Source organism: Hydra vulgaris, chromosome 11, assembly GCF_038396675.1.
Source record: "Hydra vulgaris chromosome 11, alternate assembly HydraT2T_AEP".
In the NCBI taxonomy this organism is placed as follows: domain Eukaryota; kingdom Metazoa; phylum Cnidaria; class Hydrozoa; order Anthoathecata; family Hydridae; genus Hydra; species Hydra vulgaris.
In genome coordinates this window covers 32,432,616-32,455,231 of record NC_088930.1, presented here as the reverse complement: position 1 = coordinate 32,455,231, position 22,616 = coordinate 32,432,616, and the positions used below count along the sequence as shown (strand labels likewise).

At 28.9% G+C, this 22,616-nt stretch overlaps 1 protein-coding gene across 1 annotated transcript in view; it reads right to left on the bottom strand.

Annotated features, from left to right (window-relative positions):
* The window catches only part of LOC101235249 (syndetin), a 66,661-nt gene extending 58,386 nt beyond the window's left edge, over nt 1-8,275 (bottom strand). Inside the window, exons 1-5 of the mRNA XM_065810791.1 lie at nt 8,176-8,275; nt 7,950-8,044; nt 7,802-7,870; nt 7,670-7,720; nt 7,456-7,524 (exon numbers count right to left, since the gene is read on the bottom strand). Coding sequence (XP_065666863.1) covers nt 7,456-7,524; nt 7,670-7,720; nt 7,802-7,870; nt 7,950-7,991 — 231 coding nt within the window. The 5' untranslated portion in view covers nt 7,992-8,044; nt 8,176-8,275. The remainder of the gene's footprint in view (nt 1-7,455; nt 7,525-7,669; nt 7,721-7,801; nt 7,871-7,949; nt 8,045-8,175) is intronic.
* Nucleotides 8,276-22,616: the final 14,341 nt, after the last annotated feature.

The following is a 22,616-nucleotide window of genomic DNA, read 5'->3' as shown; positions in this document are numbered from 1 at the left end:
CAGCCAGGGCCAAGTTTGTGATAGGGACTGAAAAAACATTAATACATACTAAAGTTTTTCATTTCAAAATTTATGTTATGTTTTATATATATGTTTATGTATATTTATATATAAACATCATTATGATCAACATGATTATCCTGATCAACATTATCACCATCATCATCATCATCATCATCATCATCATCATCATCATCATCATCATCATCATCATCATCATCATCATCATCATCATCATCATCATCATCATCATCATCATCATCATCATCATCATCATCATCATCATCATCATCATCATCATCATCATCATCATCATCATCATCAATCTTAAGCCTTCCCCTTATACTGTTTCTCTAAAAAAAACACCTCAGGCATCTTCTTTCCTAAACTAAAGCTTGTTCATAACATATGTAATGCATTTCCTACAAGTTTTCTTACTTCTATCTCTACCATTTTCTTCTGAAGTTGCTACCTCTATACATGCTGATAACCAAATCACTTAATTCTTCTCTGAACAACATTGTTCAATACAATGTTTTTTCTAATCTCTGTCTAAGATTATGGTTCCTTTTCTTGTCTCGTTAGAGTTATACCACACATCAGTCTGATCAACATCTTCTCTTTCGGCAAATACTACACAATATAAATACTAAAGTTTATATAAATATATAAAGATATTGTATGCCAGTATCTAAGTAAATAGCAAAAATACATGTTTATATCCATATATATTCATATTATGTAGGCATAAATGCATCTCTTACCTAACCTCCTGGGTCCAAGCAGGTATGTAAGCTTATATTCCATCTTGTCAGTTTTAAGTCATTCTACTCCACTTTTTTTATCTTCTTGTGCAGTTGCTATATTAAACCATAATCATATTTTTCATTTTTTTTTATAAGAACATCTCTTTTGAGAACAAATGTCTTATTATTGCAAGCAGTCAATGTAAAAAAGTCCTGTCTGATGCTAAGCTCCATTTTTCTCAGTTTATGAAATCTTGTATACTATCTCAGAAGTTAGGTTCTAAAGAGTTTTAGAAAATCTTTAACAGTTTCATTAACTAAAGTAAGTTTAATATTTGATCTTTGATCTTATTACTTTTCCTTAAAATAAGGCAGAGCTATTTGCAAAGAACTTTACCTCTAATTTGACTATTGAATCTAATGGCCATATTCTTCCTGCCGTTTCAGTTAAACAGATTAACCCATTGTTAGGCATCCAAATCACTTCGGCTTCCGATGCTAAAGTCAATTCTCAAATAAAACTCTTCTACAGCTTGTGGTTCACACAAGATTTCTATCACAGTCTTACTAAAGTAGTCTCCAGAACTCTCTTTGGTTCCTGCTAAAGTAATATTAAGTGATAAAAAAGTGGTTCCAATTTTAAAAAACTCTAAAAATCACACTGACCTCTCCAACTATTCTACGATTAGTCTTCTCTCTTTTATTAGTTTTTTTAATATAAAAGCTTTGAGATTATTAAATCATTTCTTTCTACAGTTTTTAAGTCGTTTTCAAAGGCCTCCACTCATCTTCATTTCCAGTAACTTTAAATGTTACAGGAAATGAAGAAGAGTAACTTTAAGAGTTACTGGAAATAAAAATAGTTACAACCACAATTATTTTTAGCTCTTATATTGTTTCTTATCTACAGTAACAACTTTTCTGACAGTAACGACTTATCTGACAGTAACAACTTATCTGACAGTAACGACTTATCTGACAGTAACAACTTATCTGACAGTAACGACTTATCTGACAGTAACGACTTATCTGACAGTAACAACTTATCTGACAGTAACGACTTATCTGACAGTAACGACTTATCTGACAGTAACAACTTATCTGACAGTAACGACTTATCTGACAGTAACGACTTATCTGACAGTAACGACTTATCTGACAGTAACAACTTATCTGACAGTAACGACTTATCTGACAGTAACAACTTATCTGACAGTAACGACTTATCTGACAGTAACAACTTATCTGACAGTAACGACTTATCTGACAGTAACGACTTATCTGACAGTAACGACTTATCTGACAGTAACGACTTATCTGACAGTAACAACCTTTCTGACAGTAACGACTTATCTGACAGTAACGACTTATCTGACAGTAACAACTTATCTGACAGTAACAACTTATCTGACAGTAACGACTTATCTACAGTAACAACTTTTCTGACAGTAACGAATTATCTGACAGTAACAACTTATCTGACAGTAACGACTTATCTGACAGTAACGACTTATCTACAGTAACAACTTTTCTGACAGTAATGACTTATCTGACAGTAACGACTTATCTGACAGTCTTTCATTTAAAGTTGCTCTATTTGCTGACGACTTGTTAAAAAACATAATAAAAAAAATATTTATTATATATAGTTGAAATAAAATATTTAATATCTATATAAAAAATTTAATAATCTAAAAAATTAACTCAATAGAAGTTATTAAATAAGTAACCAGTCTTTAAGAAACCAGAGGCTATTTATGTCTAATTAATTCATAAATTACTTATAAAAGAAAATGTGTGTACTACTTATGATGGGATTTGTTTAAAGATTGAATATAGAGCAAATCATAATTAAAAAAGCAATTTCTGTACTGGCCAGCACAACCATCAGAAAAATAGTATTTATTTTCAGTGTTGGGAAACATTTCTTCTACAAACTAGAGTTGTCAAAATCCAGTTATTTATGGAGGAGAAGGCAGTGCAAAACTTATTTTTTAATTAAGATTTATACCGCAATCTCCTATATAAATAACCAGATTTTGATGACCATAGTACAAATTTGACAGTTCTTTTCCTTATACAATAAATTAATCCAAAATCATGAGTAAGTCATTAGATATAAAGCATAAAGACATTGGTTTACTTTTACTAGCATCTTGATCATACTTTATATAAATAACTACTTGATGTAATGTAAATTTCTAACAAATGATAAACTTGAAGTTTTTTGCAAAACCAACAAAACCAATAATTTAATTTGGGGACAAAGATGACATTAATTTATTCAAATATTTACCTTATGTTTTGAGAAATATTTACCTTATGTTTTATGAAATGTTTGAGAAATATTTACCTCATGTTTTATGAAAAATAAAATTGTGATGTTATGCTATCAAGTTAGTGGTAAGACTTTCAATTTTTCACAATTTTTTCGAATTTATGCAAAGACATTCAATTTTCGCAAAGATGAATGTTCCTAATGTAAATGTGCAGCTTAAAAGCTCTGCACTACTGTACTACTACCTGTTGTACTCCACTGTTTATATTCAATTGTATTTATTCTCTCTAAACAATCCTTCATTTTGTAATAGGTTTGCAGTTACATAATTGGTAACATTTTGAACTATAAAATTGGTAACATTTATTCCTTTGACTTCTGCAACAAAGATTGTTCTTAGGGATTGCAATCCTGCTGAATCCGCGCAGGATTTTTTAATTTCTGCGGGATCCAGCAGAATACCACTCAAAATTGGTAGAATTTGATTTTTTTTTTCAAGTTTCCTTATTTTTCAAAATTTCCTTATTTTTCAAGTATTTCTGGATAAAAAGTTCAAAAATCAATAATTTTTATACTACATGCAAAGGAATGGCAAATAAAAATTATCCATTACATTTGTAAAACAATATAATTCTTTCTTTTCTAAAAACTTTCAATAAGCAAAAATATAAAATAAAAAATACAAAATATAAAATAATAACTTATTGTTTTCAATACCAAATGTGAGAGAATCATTGCAAGAAATGTAATCTTAATAAACAGACTCAAAGTATCATCTCCCAATCCACTTCTCAATGGACTGTATATATAACCAGTAGTTGAAAAAGCTCGCTTAGCCTCTATGCTTCTTGGCAATATTGTCATCAAGTAATTTTTGTTATAATAGGAAGTTTGCCTCTTACTGTGTTACTTCTATAGGCAGAAATTTCCTTCTTTAATAATTTTTTAAAGTCAAGAGTCAAAACTTGGCATCTTTTTTACATTTTCAGCCCAACTTTTTTTTCTTTCTATATTTTCTAAATTCAGCTATGGCAGGACCAAGTTTTTGAGAATCCTCAACAGATTTTTTATTTTCAAACTCTTGCCAACAACTTTTTAATTTCTTGTTGCATAAGGATTTATTATTGAAAATATATTTTCTTTTTTTATAACTTTTCAGGATTTCAAAAGTAAATTAGTAGACAATTTAACTTATTATTACAACGTTGCGTAAATCTCTTAAACAATGCATCAGCTAAATTAATGCTCAAAACTGAATATTGCTGATAGAACTTTTTTAATAATCGAGCCAACTATTCTGCCTTGTCTGGCAATCAAGAACCAACTTTAACTTTTAGCCTTGTTCATATAGGATATACTTTTGTAAACATGCATTATTTTGAACAGGAGAATTTATAAAGATTTTAACACTTCTCCCTTTTCAATAAGATTTTTTTTAACTGCTAACTAATTTAGCAGATGGTTGATCCAAAATTATTGTCAAACCACAGTTTTCATGTATAACTTCATCATCATTAGTGGTACCTTGTTCATCTTCATAATTTACATTGTTTGACGTAGTCAACAGTTCTTCAACTTATCCATTATTCTTCTTGTACAAGGTATCAATAACCACAAATTATATTCAATGAGCATAATGTAGTTGTTGATAACAAGGCAATTTACCACCTTTCATCATTACACTTACTCCTTCATTGGCCAATACAACAATGTCTTTTAGGAAGTCAATATCAAAACTATTTAGACTTTCTACCATTAACTCTGCACAATATTTTGCATTACACAATCAACAGATTTGAAATAATCCAAGATTAATGTGATTTGCCTCCATATGCATATTTAAAATTAATTATCTCTGATTATTGTGTCTTTTTTGTTTAATTAAATTGCAGAACTAAAATCCTGCAAATCATGCAGATCCTGCATTAATGCAGGTTCTCGCATGCACTGAAACAACGCAGGATCCCATGGGAACCCACTTTGCATTCGGGATTGCATTCCCTAATTGTTCTCAATATAACTATAATTCAATCCTCAAGTTAAACTACATGAAGCATAAGCTTTAGATTTTGGTATATTGTACAATAAAATACAACAAATTTGGAGAACTCTTTTTGGACTAAGGGTGTCCCGGTTTGAAAAAAAAAATTCCCATAGATTTTAAAAAAGTAATAGCTTTAATGTGTTTATTTTTGGATACACTGACACAGTCTTTTGAACCTGGCCCCTGAACTAACCATTTCAATAAAAGCTTTCCACCTTATCAATGAAATCTAAATAAATACTTACAATGTTATTTTTTTCTACAATTGCTATTACTCTCTTTTCAAATTTAAGTTTTTTTACTTTTGTTATGCCTGACTTTGATGTGTTAAATACTTTAGCTGCTTTCCTTAAAAGCCATAAATCTGAAAATAATGTCAAAATCTGAATCCTTTCCTTTCTGTTTGCCATCAGCATTTCGTGTATTAAAAACACCAACTTATTTAGACCGACCGATTTTTTTTCTAATATTCAATATCAAGCAGCTCAGTAACATCATTCCAAACTTGATACATGAACATGATAACTAATTTATCAAAACTGGTGTTTCACCTCTTTTCTTTGTACAACTTCTATATCTTCATCAAAAAATGTGTATTCTAAAAAAACATCTTATTCATTGTGGCTCTGTAATGCAGACCAACCATCTATTTTTTGTGTCACTTCTTTTCGACATAAAGGACGCACTTAAAAACTAGGTGTTGCTTCCAAGCCAAGTGAACTCATATATATTTTTCTCGTTAAATGTTAACTTCTCACAAACTGTATGTAAGTATATTATATATGAAAATAACCTACAAAATTCAGGAAATAATATAATTTAGAAATGGAAAAAAACTGAAAATTTTTAAAACCAGTTAAAAGTGTACTAGATGTATTCTTTGTAAAAAGAAGTTGCACAATAAACAACAAGAAATTTGATTTTACATATTAGTATTATGTCTTTTAAATGAGTCAATACAACTTTTTGAGAGTTAGCAAACTAGTTAAGTAAGAGTTGCTAATGATGTAAACAAATTTTAATGTTAACATTAAATACTGATAGCACAGATCTCCATTATAATAAATTTATCTCTCTCTGAATAATTTAATACTTGTCTCAATCAGGTTGATTTAGTCTACACTATTTTATAAAATCAATGGTTTGATAAAATACTAAGTGTACACAGAATCTTGTTCAAACCTATTTTTTTAATTTTTTATCAAACTATAAATCTAAATACACAGACTAATAAACATTATTTTTAAATTTCAGTACCTCAGAAAACTTTTATCATTAGTATTTTTATATATTATATTATCTATATGTTTATTAATTTAACTTGTCTTTTAATTAAATTAAAAAACAAGCTCTGTAAACTGTTATTAAACTTTTTTAAATATGTTATATTTTATAAAAGTAACCATAATAAGTAACAATATAATGTTGCCATGGTTACCAGGCATCTATTCTGACTCTGTTTATTTAGTAAAATCAATATATTATTAACTATTTTACAAGTGCTTATCAGAGTCTTCTTTTCAATCCTGTTGGAAAGTGGCATCTGTTATCCCTATTTTCAAAAATTCTGGAGAGCAATCTGACTCATCTAACTACCGCCCTATAGTCTTCTTACTATCATAAGCAAGTTTTTTGAGTCTACAATTAACAAACACTTAATCTCTAATCTTGAATCTAATAATTTACTTTCTGATGATCAATATGGATTTCGATCTTCTTGTTCCACAACTAATTTGTTAACAGAAATAACCAATAGGTTTTATAGTTCATGAGATAGATGTGGAGAGGTTAGGGCTATTGCTCTTAACATTTCTAAAACCTTCGATGGTAAAGTATAGCATGCTGGTCTTCTCTATAAACACTTTTCTTATGGTGTATCAAGTAACATCTGTAAGATTATTGAGTCTTTTCTAACCAATTGTAGTATAAAAGTTGTCCTCAATGGACAGCACTCTTCTTTATTTCTTGTAACTTCAGGGGCTGTCACATAAATACTATAATGGGCGCTGCTCTAAAGAGCTAGTGCCTCTTGTTCCATCTACTAAAATTAATTCTCCTGTTACTCATCATTTAATTAATTAAGTCTCATCCTTTCGCTGTGACTGTTCTGCTCCAAAAATTCTTTTTCATCTAGTTTTTTCTTGAACATCAGTTCTTTGGAATTCGCTTCCTTTATGTTATTTTTCTGATTCATATAATTTGCAATCTTTTAAGTTGTCTAAAAATTATTATCTTGCTTTATTTCACTTTTTTTTTCCAGTAACTTTCAACTATAATAATGGTAGCTTGCAACCTTGTTAATACCCTAAAAGTTATTTTTGTTTTCTTCTAAAAAACTAACAGCTGACAAAATAAAATAAACTCAATATATAAAAATAAAAAAGCACCTCTAACTCATATGAACTTGCATCAAACTCCATGTTACTAAAGTAGATTTTCTCAATGCTCTCTATTACCTAAAAAAAACTTTTTTGCTAAACTATATTTGATATTAAATTAAAGAAAATCAGGAAATTGTAAAAAAAAATTACCGACTACTATTATAAATCATTTACCTAAAATAACAAACTCATATTTTACACATCGTAATTCAAAAATTACCTCATTGTCAGGAGTTGGATCATCAGCAAATTCCCGAAGCATGCTCTCTTGCTAAACAAAAAAAATATCAACAAAACTTATTTAACTATAAAACCGCCTTGTAAAAAAACTTTATTCAAAAAGTAATTTTACCTGCATAAAATCATTTGTAGCAGTTGTTGCTTCATTAACATGAATATGAACATTAAATGCTCCATCATTCTGTAACAGTTAAAAAAATTAATTTTATTAAACATTTTTTAAAAGCAATCAAACAATTTTCACAATTCAAAATAATTACCTCTTTTGTAATCAAACTCTTTAGCTTATTACGGAATGACATAACTAATTTTTGCAGCTATGCTTCTTTTCAAAATTGCCTTTCGTTTCAAAATTCTAAGAATAAATATAAACACAGAGTATATATCGTGACATTATGCAGTTTATTTAACACAAATTTATTAAGTGTTAGTATTATTTTAAATCTCAACTTTTAATTAAAATCTATGTTACAAAAAATACTTTACCTTTAAAAAAGATCCAAATAGTCTCTCATATCTCTATTTTAGCATAGTATTGTTAACAGCATTCTATGTCAACCTTAACACTTTATATATATATATATATATATATATATATATATATATATATATATATATATATATATATATATATATACATATATATATATATGTATAAATATATATATTATATATATATATACATATATAATATATATATAATATATATATATATATATATATATATATATATATATATATTTATATATACATACATATATATATATAAATATATATATATATATATAAATATATATATATATATATACATACATACATATATATATATATATATATATATATATATATATATATATATATATATATATACATATATATATATATATATATATATATATATATATATATATATATATATATATATATATATATATATATATATATATATATATATATATATATATATATATATATATATATATATATATATATATATATATATATATAGCTTTTTCATTAATAAAACTTACAAGCATTTGATCAATAGTGATTTTTATTTATTAATAATTAATTGCTAATAATGCTACACCGGTTGTTTTAAGGGTATTTATATGTAGCCTAGATATGTTAATGTAGGTTATTTACTAGATTTTTTAGGTTATATTTAAAAATTTATTAGTTTTATTAGTTTCAACATAGTCACAAGAAATAGAACAAGAAATCTATTTAATAATAATAAGACAAGAAATCTATTTAAAAAGCAATCGAAAAACGTTACAGCATAACGAAACGAAACGTTAAACGAAAATGACAAACGCAAAAACGTTTTTCACATTGAGTTATTTTAAAGTTAAAATATAACCTAAAAAATTCAAGGTTAAACTTTTATCGGTTTTATCAGTTTACTTTAATGGTTACGTTTTAACGTTACAACATGAAAAATAATAACCGAATTAATGATCTTTATAAAATAATTTTAATAAACGGTTATTACTTAATTACTGACCTCCGTATTAATAAGATGCTTTTAATAAACCTGGCAATTAAATAGCGTTCAAACGATGGGTCGTTCATAAACAGTTAGTGAAAAAATATTTAGTATAGTATCAAAATTAATATATTATCAAAAATAAATAAAATTTTAACACTTGCTAATTGGAAGATTGAAGATTTTTAATAAAAGAAATACCTTTTTATTTTGAATTTTCTAATTCATTCTAATTCCAATGTTTGCGTGATTTTATTTTCATTTTCATGTCCACTCAATTTAATTACAAATATGTGCGTGATTTACAAAAGTTTAATTAATGAAGTTATCAAAATATAGAAGGTTTATTAAACTACAAAAGTTTACTTAACGTCCATTCAACTGATAAATTTATCCAAATACATAAGGTTTATTAAATAAACTTTAGTAACCGTTATTTTAAGTAGAAACTGTTATTGAAGAGAAAGATTATATTCGAGATTCAAATGATTCATTGTTAATTAATGAAACATCTGAAGTTACAATTAGGCACCAAATTATTGGTTATAACAAAAACGTCAGGAAAATAGTAAAATTGTTTAAAAGGTTCCCAAACAGAAATGAAAATTATTTACAAAAGTACGTAAAAATTGAGTTTAGAAAGATCATCCATTTAATCATGGATTGCAAAATCCGATGTAGCAGCTTAAATAAGAACTTAAAATTAAAAAAAATTATTGTACTAAAAAGGCACTTCTAAATTTAGAATCGGATTCCAATATTGATGATTCAATTAAGATGAACGAGAAAGAATGTAGAATGATATCTGATTTAGTAGTACTTTTACTCCCAATAAAGCAACTGTGGTAGCACTTTGTCGACAAGACGCAACTTTAATTTTTTCTGACAATGCATAAAAGTTTATGTTGACAAAAATAAATGAACAACAATCTGAAATCGGAAAACAATTGAATGATGCTTTGAGTCACCGAATTTAAGAGTGGAGAACACCGTTAACGAGCTTGGTATATCTTAGTGGCCAGGTTACTTGATAAAAAATTCCAGAAGTTTTTCTACCAAATACAAGTACCAAAAATACAAAAAATTATGATAAACCTGATAAAGTGTTTATACTCGGCAAATATAATAACAACAGCAGACTTGAGTAGAATAATGTCAAAACAATTAAAATGAACAAATTAAATGAAGTGATGGAAAAAAGATTGGCAGCAATGCAAACATAAAATATAAAGGTAAAAAATAACTTATAAAATTCAAAAAGAAATACTGCTATTTGAAAGTAGTAGCTTATGATTAGATCACCTTAAAAAAAAAAAGATTATATATTGTCTATACGGCCAACAAGTATGAACTCCGAAAAAGCATTCTCAGTTTTTATGTTCAAAAAATCAAATATGATTAAGCGATGAAATGATTGACACTTTGATTTTTTAGGGTAGTACTTTCAAAAACAAATATAACTCATGTATATTCATGCATGTTCATATTATTTTTAGTTATTATTTTTATTTATACTGTGTTTTAGGGTAGTACTTTTAAAAACAAATATTACTCATGTATATTCAATCATGTTCATATTATTTTTAGTTATTTATTTTTGTTTGTACTGTGTTATCATTTTAAAGTATTGTTTTATAATTTAAATTACTTAGATTCATTAATGAATGAAGTACTTTATTTATATCATAATTAAATCAATCACTTTTAAGTATTTGATAAGTACGTTAGTTCTTCTTATGCTTCTCTTTCAACAATTGCGTTTTTTTCTATTCAATCCCGGGATATACCGGGATTTCCCGTGGACAACTTATTCAATCCCGAAATCCTGGGATTTAAAATTTCCGGGATTTTTGCCATCCCTACTCGCAATAAATTTTGCTGACATGTATTCAATTCTTGTAAATTTTAAATTTCAAATTTTTAACTTCAAATTCTACTTGCAAGTAGAATAAGAAAAACGTATATATTAAAAACAGAGAAAGGTTTGCATTTATATTCATAAATATATTGCATAAATATATAAATTTATATTCATAAAATACGACCTATTTTTAAAGATTTATTAGACGATGATTTGCTAGGAAAATGTTTGTATGGTCATACGCAAAAATTAAATGAAGCAACTAATTTAATTTAATGGACTTTTTTTCCTTTTACATTCTCCTAAAAACATATTCCTAAGAACATATGAAAGCTGTATAAATTATGAAGTAATTAATGATAATGATGGGGAAAAATTAAGTCTTTTAGATTAAAATTTTGAGTTTCTTTATATTACTAGAATCAGTGACTATATTAAAACTAGTTATAATGGATCAAAAGCAAAAACAATCATCTTATATTAACTTCGATTTGCAAAAGCCAAAAAAAACTTAATTCTCTTCATAAAGGATACTTAGATACTAAAAAAGTGGATTCCTATTGCTCTGGTGACTTTTAAGGAGTGTTTATTGACTGAACTTTTGATTTTTAACTTTTGACTTTTTTCATTTTAAAATTTTTATTTTTTTTGATTTTAAACATATTATCTTCATTTATAAATGACCAATAAAGCTAAAATTTTTAGAAGATGTTTTTGATACATATAAAATTCATTTGACATTATACATACATATAAAATTCATTTGACATTTTTGTGTTAAATTTGTGTTTGGCACTATGTGGTTTTATCTGTTATCAGTTTTATAACAAAAAAAATGTATATTTAAGTTTAAAGTCAATGTAAAACCAGTAAAGCAAGTTCAAATATCTTATGCAGGGCCGTTGCTAGGTATTTTTGCACCTTAGGTGAGAATAAAAAATGCCACCTCTTCTAAATGTGAAAATACTTTTAATACTAATAAAAATTGCAATACTAGTTGGATTTAAGTAATGTTATATTTAATTTTCATTTAAGTACCAACGTTTAAAATTTTTGGAACCCTACCTTTTTTACTGGAATATTCCTTTCAAATTATTGAACTCTGTTTCACTGTTTACAGGGCACCACCAAACAGTTTATGTGCGTATAGGTTTCACTATTTGAGTTAAAAGAATTGCCACCGTATATAGTGCATACCTTGTATTAAATAACAAATTACAAAGGCTTAAAAGGCAAAACTTCTATTGTTAATTTTACTTCACTGGAACTTTTTTTTTATTCAACATTCCAGGCCTTTTGAAAACTCTAACTTATAAGATCATTAGTTTTCAGTCAGTTTTTTTTAAACTTTTGATCTTGAGGTCACTATACTATAACGAAAAATAAAAAGTTTTGTAATTTCGTTCAATTGCGATAATCGCTCATCTACAGAACTAATTGCAGTATTATTGCAAAAAAACATTAACTCTGAAATTCTTTTTCCGATTATCAAGAGGGTCATCTTTTGACTTGAAAGTGAAAAATTTCCTTTTCCTCCTTTTTTTCTCTTGTTGGAAAATCACCTCAATATTGATTCTTCAGCGATCTCTCAAGATCTATTTTTACATATCCTACTTTGCTTTGCTGGACGAAAACATGTCGGTTTTATATTCGGCATTATATTATTTCAATTTTAAATAAATATCATTTCTTAAGTATCAATCCTATTTTAACTGTTCCTGATAACATAAAAGCATCTTTAAATATTGTTTATTGTTGTTTACCGGCTCTGAGGCGTAACTTATCGTTAATTAACAAGGAATGTAAATATTCGATTATAGATCTATAAAAAGTTCGATTGTCTCATTCTATTCCATTTTTATCCGATTACAGGACGTGACACGCGTCAAATTATTAGTAGAACAATTATAAAATCTGAGAAATGAAATTGTAGGGGCGGATCTAGAATTTATTTCTTCTTTGGCGAAATTTTTTTGTGTAAATCCCGAACCCCATCCCCACTCATGCAAAACTACTGTCAGGTGCTAAAGAAACGCCCCCTCCTAAACGCCTTATCAATTGTAAAATTTTTTCCCCTTCTACGCGGATTTATATTTTCAAAAAATTCTCACTTCACCTTATTTTTTTTTAATTTTTTTATTTATTTTTTTATTTTTAGGTGCCCCAAGAAGTCCTATTGGTCTTGTCACAGAGCACCGCGGAAGTGCATTTAACCGGGAAGTTCACGCCTACTTCCTTACCGTGACGCGAAAATTTGTCCAGAGCTCGTTTCGAACCTGGATCTACTGCTTATAAAGCAAGCGCTCTTAACCACTGCGCCACGGCCGCACAATTATTTATTATGACCACCCTCTCTTTTTACTTTGCACACAAGAGTTTTATGACTGAGTCAAATTTTTTCTTTATGTATTATGTAAATCTTTACTAAATTTGGGTCATTATCTTTTCTATAAAGAATATCTATTTAAATTGAAATTACACCTACATCTCATTTTTGAAATCCACAATGTACACTACTAAAAGTAAACATAACAATTTCAATACTCAAAGTTAATTATAAAAAGATTCTTATAACCTGAATATTATTAATCTCTGAGCACAAATAGTACAGTCAAGGGTTTCAGGAATAAATTTGAAAATTTCTATATATTGAGTATAAACTAAATTCAGAACATTGATGAATATTCTGAATTTAGTTTATACTCAATATATAGAACCTCTACAATATAAAGGTTGAAAGATTATTTGTCTGGAAGGTATTTATTTAAAGCACATGAACCACATCAAGGTTCCATCCTATTTATATGTACGATTTTTTATACAGAACAATTAAACCCATATGACAGAGAAATACACCATCAATTAGCAAACTGCTTTTCCTTGCACATTTTTATTCCTGGATTACATATAAATATAATGTATTATGGCAATGTACAGTAGTGGATTAAAATAATTAAACCCATAAAACATCAACTATCAAATACTTTTCAATGATAGCTAAAAATACAAAACTATAGAGGCAGCTACCAGATTTGATCTAAAATAAGTTCAAAAAATGCAAACAAACCTTTTACAAATAAACCTTATATCCTTAATAAACCTTATATCCTTTATAAACCTTATATCCTTATATCCTAAATATCCTTTAGATTTTGTTTTTTAAATAAATAAAAGTAACTTGCAGGTAACACGTTATGAATAAATGAACCAATAAAAAGATGGTGCCTAAAACTTCTAAATTTTAGCACCAACCATCAACTGTATAATTCAAATAAAATATGGCCGATTAATAAAAAATATATAACTGACATTACTGCTAGGCATCAAGCTTTAGGCAACATCAAGCAGATAAAGCAACAAATTATCTTCACTGAAGATATTCCTCGCTTTATTGCATAATAACATAAAGTAAATAAAGCAACATAAATGGTAAATAGCTTTCTGAATGGGTACATGTATATCCAATTTTGAGCTTTTGATGTATGGTTCTGAACAGAAATTTTGCTTAAAATGAATGCAGGCTTTCTTTATAAAAAAAACATAAAAAATCTACTTGATACTACTTCTTTCAAATTACGAAACTAAATCGTTTTGCTCTAAAACAATTCGTATATTATAACAAATGTTGACATCATAAGTCAGACACTTAAAGAACTTTGCAATTATATAATATAGAATTGCAAAGCTCTTTAAGTGTGATTAAATGATTTTGCATATTATGTAAAATCATTATTACCTTTTATTATTAGTTTACCGGCTTGCTTATCATTTTTTTCTAATTGCACAATTAATTTCCATATTTTTATACCTAGATCCAGATCAGATTAGGCGGATTGACCACTTCGTTCCATACTACTTTAGGCATAACTTAACTTTCGTTAGTTAGAGTCATTTAAATCCACATCTTGTACCAAAATCAGATTAGGCAAAACTTATTTCGCCTAATGCATGAAAAAGCCATTATGCCTAATCATAATTTGTAACACTCCCGCGCTTGTCGTAGTTAAGGGATCGTTCATAAATTACGCAACGCAAAATATATTTTAAAAACAGAGTAGTAGATATTAAGGGGTCGTCCATAAATTACGTCGAAAATTGTCATAAATTAAATCGAAAATTAATTAACTTTTGACCGTTTTTGACCTACACCCCCCCCCCTCACCCCTCGTCACAAAGTTGTTACACTTAGGAAGCAAGTTTTGTGTATGAGTGAGTCGTCACAAAATAAAAAAACCCCTCCCCCTTCTAGCATGACGTAATTTATGGACAACCCCTACGCTCCTTTATGCGGCGATTTTCATTAAACTTAATCCGCTATTTTGATTTTTTATTTAAATGAAGACTTTGCAAGGGAAAACTTTTGATCTTTTTTGTTTTGTTTATTGTGAAAGTTTGCGTTACGTAATTTATGGACGATCCCTAAGTTAAGTAGCATAGTTCAGCATGTCCGTAACCGTGAATAATAAAAAATGCCGGATGGAATTTTGAAATGTAAAGTAAATTACATCTTAATTGTAATATAATTTCTTCTTAGGCGGCCGCCTAATATGCCGTACCCTAGATCCGCCTCTGAAATGAATTCGAATTTAAATTTAGGTTTTTTTTATTATAACCTAATACTTAGTTTATTAATTTAAAATTTAAATATTAAATATAGTGCAATTATTTAAACATTTAGTGCAGCTATTGCTTATAACTACAACCTGTTATAAAAAAAATAACGAAGTGAATATTACAAACTGTTTTAAATAAAATTTAACTCTTTTTTCAATTAATTACACGTAAATTGAAAAAATTGATTTAAAATGTTCTGCATCTTTTATGACTATCTTGACCTAAAGTTAATACCATAAAAAAATAAACTAAAATCAAAATTAAAAAATTCATGCAAGTACCTAACTATAGTTTTTTTCATTGGTCCAAACATAAGCCCAAAATCATGTCTGGAAAACCAACGAGAGACAGAGATATAGAAAGAACATGGGAATCTGGTGCATCGAAAGGAAAAAGAATGACTGAAACAGAGAAATCAAACCAGCGGGTTAGCGGGTGTTAGTTATGACACAATTATAAAAAGATTCAGCAAGGCTAAAAGCCGAAAAGTTCGTCTTTTTTAATGTTCGTTTGCGTAGTTATTGTTATTTAGTGTTCGTTTGCGTAGTTATTGTTATTAATTCATATCATAATTAACAATAAAACTAATATACTCCTCCTAAATTTTTCAATCTAAATTTATAAACTTATAATGAAACATAATATTTAAATATTAAGAACGAATAAGTGTATATGACAGAACACTGAACAATAAGACTCTTTTTAGTTTTTGTTTCCCAGCAAACCAATAACTATTTATATTCATTTTTTATTTGCTAAAATTATAACAATGCCATGAGTATTATAATACAAATTTTTTAAGATTTAGAAAATTTATTAAACCAACCTTTAAATTTTTGAAGCATTTCTCGCCAAAAATTTAATAAAACAAAAAATTTAAATATATTTGCATATTTTATGCTAGATTTATACTTTATATTAAAAATTTGGCAAGTTAGGGGCCAAGACCCCTCTGCCCTCCTATTATTAATATTTTCAATAGGATTTTATACCCCCCCCCCCCAGTCTAAAAATGCACCCTTGGATTTTTAGAATTTTTAATTTTTAATATTCTAATAAATATCTATTTGATGGCATTTTTTTTTTAAGTTGGATAAAGTTCAACCTGAGGGTGGATTTATGACACAGTGTTTGTTTTTCTGCTTTTTAATCAAATTTAAATGTACCTATAACAAAATTAAGTGTAAAGTAAACATGTTTAAAATAATTAACAATAGCAGCTCTGACTTGTTTTTATAATTTTTAATAAAATATAGTCCTCAATAAAAATTCAAGCCCGGAGGTTTAACCGTTTTTATTAGTTTATTTTTACATAAAAGGACCTCGCAAAGCTAATTCCATAACTTGCCTAGCGCCGCGGATGTCTTTTACACTCAATTTGTATCCTTTTGAGATGTTCATTTTATGATTGGATCAAACAAGGAAAGGAATTCTATCATTCCTTTCAAAAATTGTTCTTTTCATGAACATAAAGTTTATCATGCTGCCACGTAAAGCCAAAGTTTGTACACCTAAAACTCTTACAAGAGTTATAACTCGCTTGAAGATCTGATTCCAAATCTTATCTTTTTCACACCTTTATCAGTTATTTATAGCAAGTTATTTGAGCACCATCTTTGATTTCTAGAATATCTTTTGCAGTTTCCGTTGTTTTCTTTTGTCGATGGCTACTAGTAGCCATCGATAAAAGAAAGTTAAAAGTGGTTATTTTAGGGGTGGTCAAGGGTGTTTTTGGAATACCTCATTGTTTTTTTAATTAGATGATACATGTTGTACGTTTAAATATAAGTAATTAAGATCACGAAAACTAAATCTGATCATATTTGGTCTCTAGGAGTGGTTATAACCGTATAGATGGTCATTTTAGGGGTGGTCAAGGGTGGTCCTCGGATGTCCCAATAATTTTTCAATTAGATGGAACAGTTTTATGTCTAAATATAGATAGTTTGGTTTGGGGAATTTAAACCTGGGCTTGTTTGATCTCCAGGAGTGGTTATGATTGCTCAGGTTGGTGTGGTCATAGGGTTGTCAAGACGGTGTTTTGTTTATTTTTGTCATAATTTTTTTTTATATATAAGAATCTAGGTGATGGCATACATCATCAGGGCCGTGTCTGACCGGTGTTCATTGCATGCGCCGCACGCAAGCGGCCGAATTAAAAAGCAGCCAAAAATCTATAAGAATTCATTACATATACTCCACATCCAGTACCGTAAAATGTAAAAATTTAGTAACTACGAAATAAAAATTCATATTGTTTTAAATTTTTTGTGCATCTTTAAAAAGTAAGTACTAATAATTAAAGATGTTTTAGTAAAAACAATAGTTTTTGATATACATTTCAATAATATTTAATCAGAAAAAAACCAAAAAATTAATAAAACAAGTGAATTACTTACTAACTATTAATTTTCTTGAAAAAATATTTTTATATCTTTATATGCTTTTATATTTATATATTTATACAGTACAATCTCTCTAATTCGAATTTTATGGGCAAAGATAAATGTTTGGATTAGAGAGATTTTTGAATTATAGAAAGCTAACTTTTTTTCAAATATTCTTTTCAAAGTAACGAATAGAAATCAAACAAACAAACAAATAGTAATTTTTAGGCCTAAAAGCAATATAATTATGGCGTTTTAAACTTTTAAATTTGAAAAAAAAAGTCAGTAGTTGTAGATTGTCTTTTATGAGCTAGTAAATTCATGTCAAAAATACGATTCATATCTTTAAGAGCTTTGTCAAATTATCTTCAAATTAGTTTGCTTTTTCATAAATTAGTCTAGCCATCCTTTCGAAGCTTAAAAATTTTTGAAGCATAACTCTATCGCAAAATATAGTCCTTTTTATTTTACCAACAAGTCACTAATTGGTACATTATCAGCTCTCATTCGTTTGAACCATTTAAGTACAGCTTTGTTTACTAGGTAACACGAATCAACTTTTACCCGTTTAGTCAAATTTCATTGACAAAAAGCGTCAAAGATTTTATCTTTATTCTTTTTCCAAGTTGAAAGAGTGTTTGGTGGAATATCAAAAATTTTCGAAACCTCTTTATTTGATTTTCTTTTCTTCAATTCCATTAGAATTTTTTATTTCCGCTTTAAATTGTTTTCTTTATGTCTGTTTGATGCCATGATTTTTTTTAAACAGAAGAAGTTAATTTACACTAATCGTTCAAAAACTCACAACATTCGAAATTTGAAAATTTTTTTTGACGGTTTAATGAGCTTTTTACACGTTAGCAGTTAAAAAAGGTCGATTTACAGAGAGAATCTTACTGACGGGTCTAAAAAATTCCATTCGAATTGTGGGGATTTTGGAATAATAGAGATTCGAATTATAGAAAGTTAAAGGTAAGAGTTTCTTAAGCGCATTTCGCTGTGACTTTGCATTTAATCGAATTATAGAGGTTTTTAAATTAAGGAGATTCCAATTAGAGAAATTGTAACGTATTATTATTTTTATAGTCAAAATCCTTAGAACATGGCGTACTTATAAAGTACGCCATGCCTTAGAATGTCTGAAAGAAAAACGAAAAGATTTTCCGGAGCGCAGTATAAAAGAAAGCGAGAAGAAAAATAAAATGAGGCTAAAAAAAATCTTTGGTTCACTAAAAAAATATTTGGAATAAGCAGAATCATCAGAGACGAAAAACGGTTGTAATAGCCAAACAAATTTAAGTAGTGAAATTTCTTCTGATAAAAATGGAAATGAATTATTAGCAGAAAATACAAATGACAATATTTATAGTAGGGGAGGGAGGGGAGCATTGGGCAGTCGGGAGGTTTTGGCACCCCCTCATTTCTCATAATCTATTCTAGATATTTTTTGTTTTCTACCATAGCACTATAGTTTTATAACTGGCAACACCGCTCATCAAAAGTGTCTCTGTCATTTCACTTGGTTGTCAAGTTACATGCGCTTAATGGTTTGTTGCGTACAAAAGTAAATATTTTGTTTGGGATTTGAAGAAAGATAACAAAGAAATCTGCAAGAAAGTGTAAGTATCTGTGTTAACTTTTTCTTTTGCATTTAATAAACATTATGTTTACCTGGCAATTAGGATTTAACATTTGATAATAATAAACTTATTTAAATCTATTTGAAAAGTGAGGTTATAGGGAGCATTGGGCACGCAGGTTGGAGGGAGGTTTGGGCATGCCCAATGCTCCCCCTTTTTTATAGTTTGTTTTGGTGTCATACGTTTGTAGTTTTTTGCTATGCCTATTGAATTGAATGTTTAATCATTTCTTTTCAGGACAATGCCGTTTTTATTTAAAAAAAGAAATAAACGACGTGAAATACCTAAAGATGTTATTTTGCGCGCATTAGATGAGGTTTCTAAAGGAGGAAAAATTAAAATTACTGCAATTAAATATGATATACCCAGGTCTAACCTTCAAAGATACATAAAACAGGGTGGCGTTGTGAAAGATATTTCTTCTAAATTTATATCATCCCAATTATTCATGAAAGATGAAGAAGAAAAAATTTCAGAATATCTTGTAACATTATTTAAACTAAACCATGGAATGTCAAAACTGAAGGCACGTGAATTGGTTTACGAATACGCCACTGCTATTAATAAAAAAATACCACACAACTGGACAGAGAAGAAACTTGCATCCAATGATTGGCTAAGGGGATTTTTAAAAAGACAACCTCATCTTTCGATAAGGACACCAGAAGCTACCAGTCTCTCACGTGCCACAAGTTTCAATAAGAAAAATGTCAGAGATTTTTTTGAAAATCTTAAAACTGTATATGAACGGCATTGCTTCGGCCCTGAGTCTATTTACAATATAGACGAAACTGGATTATCAACAGTACAACGAACCCAGAAAGTGATTGCTCTCAGAGGCACTAAGCAAGTTGGGCAAGTAACGTCAGCTGAAAGAGGGACACTTGTAACGGTTTGCTGCGGTATTAATGCATTGGGTAACTCAATACCACCCTTTTTCATATTCCCACGGGTTAATTTCAAAACATATATGCTAAATGATGCATCTGTTGGTTCAGATGGAGCAGCACATCCTTCAGAGTGGATGACAGCACCATGTTTTTTAAAATATATACACCATTTTGCAAAACACGCAAAACCAATGCCTTCCTCACCAGTTCTATTGCTGCTGGACAATCACGAGAGCCATATTTCAGTACCAGTTCTTGATTTTTGTAAAGAATCAGGCATTGTTTTAATGACTTTCCCACCGCACTGCAGCCATAAACTGCAACCCCTAGACCTGACTGTCTATGGACCACTCAAAACTTATTATAGCACTGTTGTAACAGATTGGATGGTAAGCAATCCTGGCAAAACGGTAACAATTTATGAAATCCCAAAATTAGCAGCAAAAGCCATCCCACTTGCATTCAAGTTGCAAAATATTCAAACAGGATTTAAAAAACCTGGCATTTGGCCATTCAATTCAAACATTTTCTCTGATGAAGATTTTATTTTTTCTTCTATAACTGATCGCTGCTTGCCGGAAGAGAATAATGTTGCTACAGAAAAATCGATTTTAGAACAACCTATCATGGAACATCCTTCAACAGAAGAAAATCTGAGTCTGGAGGATCGTACAAGTTCAAATGTGGAAGTCACTGGGCCATCTCAAATGGAATCTCTATCTAAAAACCAGACTAGGGGCACTGTCAATGTAACACCTGATTTAGTAAGACTATTTCCGAAAGCCGGCCCCAGAAAATTGGATGGCATGAAACGGAAGAAAGGAAAAACTAGAATATTGACAGACACACCCGATAAAAGAATTATAGAAATGGAAGAAAAAGAAAGAAAAAGAAAAGATAAGATCAAAGAGCTCAACAAAAATCGAAAATGCTCTAGAAACGAGAAAAGCACGAAGATTAGCAGTGATGATGAAATAAAAAATGCTTCCGTTTCTGATGTAGACCTTGTTGAAATTGATTCATCGGAAGAAGATTTTGATGTAGACAATGTGATTGTTATGGATAGAAAATTCCAAATCAATAACTTTGTGTTAGTTAAATTTGACACCAAAAAAACTGTTTATCATTATGTTGGAATAGTCGAAGAGGTTAATCACTCCAGGGCAACTGTCAAATTCATGAGAGCGAGTAAGATAAGAAATACGTTTATGTTTCCTGACATCGAGGATGTAGCCAGCGTCCCCCTGGAGGATATAAAGACGAAATTGCCTACACCAACAACATGGATAAAACGTGGCAGTCTAAAATATAAATTTGACAAGCCTCTTTGGGTTATACCAAATTTAAGATAAGTCTTATTAAGTCCTACATCGTGCAGTATTGATTCCAAGTGACATTGTTTAATTTTTTGTAAAGTCTATGATAAGAAAAAATGTTTGTATTACAAGTTGGATTACAATTTTTTATAGCAACGCTATATAATACTTAAGCATAGTAGTACATTAAAACAATATCGTGCATATTAAATACAGTGCCCAAACCTCCCCACAGGAATGCCCAAACCTCCCAATCACAGGGAGGTTCGGGCACTTTGGACATGTGTTAGAAAATCTTATGTAACTTTGCGAGTAATTTTAATACTAAAACTCTTCTTAGCAATAATTACAGCCAAATATATGTGCTAGATATATTTGAAATAAAATTTTGATTATAATAAAAAATAACAGTTTTATTAGCATTTATGTGAAAAAGTGCCCGATGCTCCCCACTCTCCCCTAACGACAAAATAGTAGATAATAGAACTACAAATACCGACGATATCACTGGAATTACTTGCAGTAGCCTAGCAAATCCAAGTAGTGATTCTTTTTCCGAAAATACAAATGCAGTTTCCGAAAATACAAATGCAGACAATATTGCAGTTGCAAATACCGACGATATCACTATAATTGATGAAACATATTCTATGTGTCTGGAACTAAATGATCCAGCTTGCTGGCCTTTAACGCTTACCAATAAAATGGTGGATATTTTAATCGAAAAAGG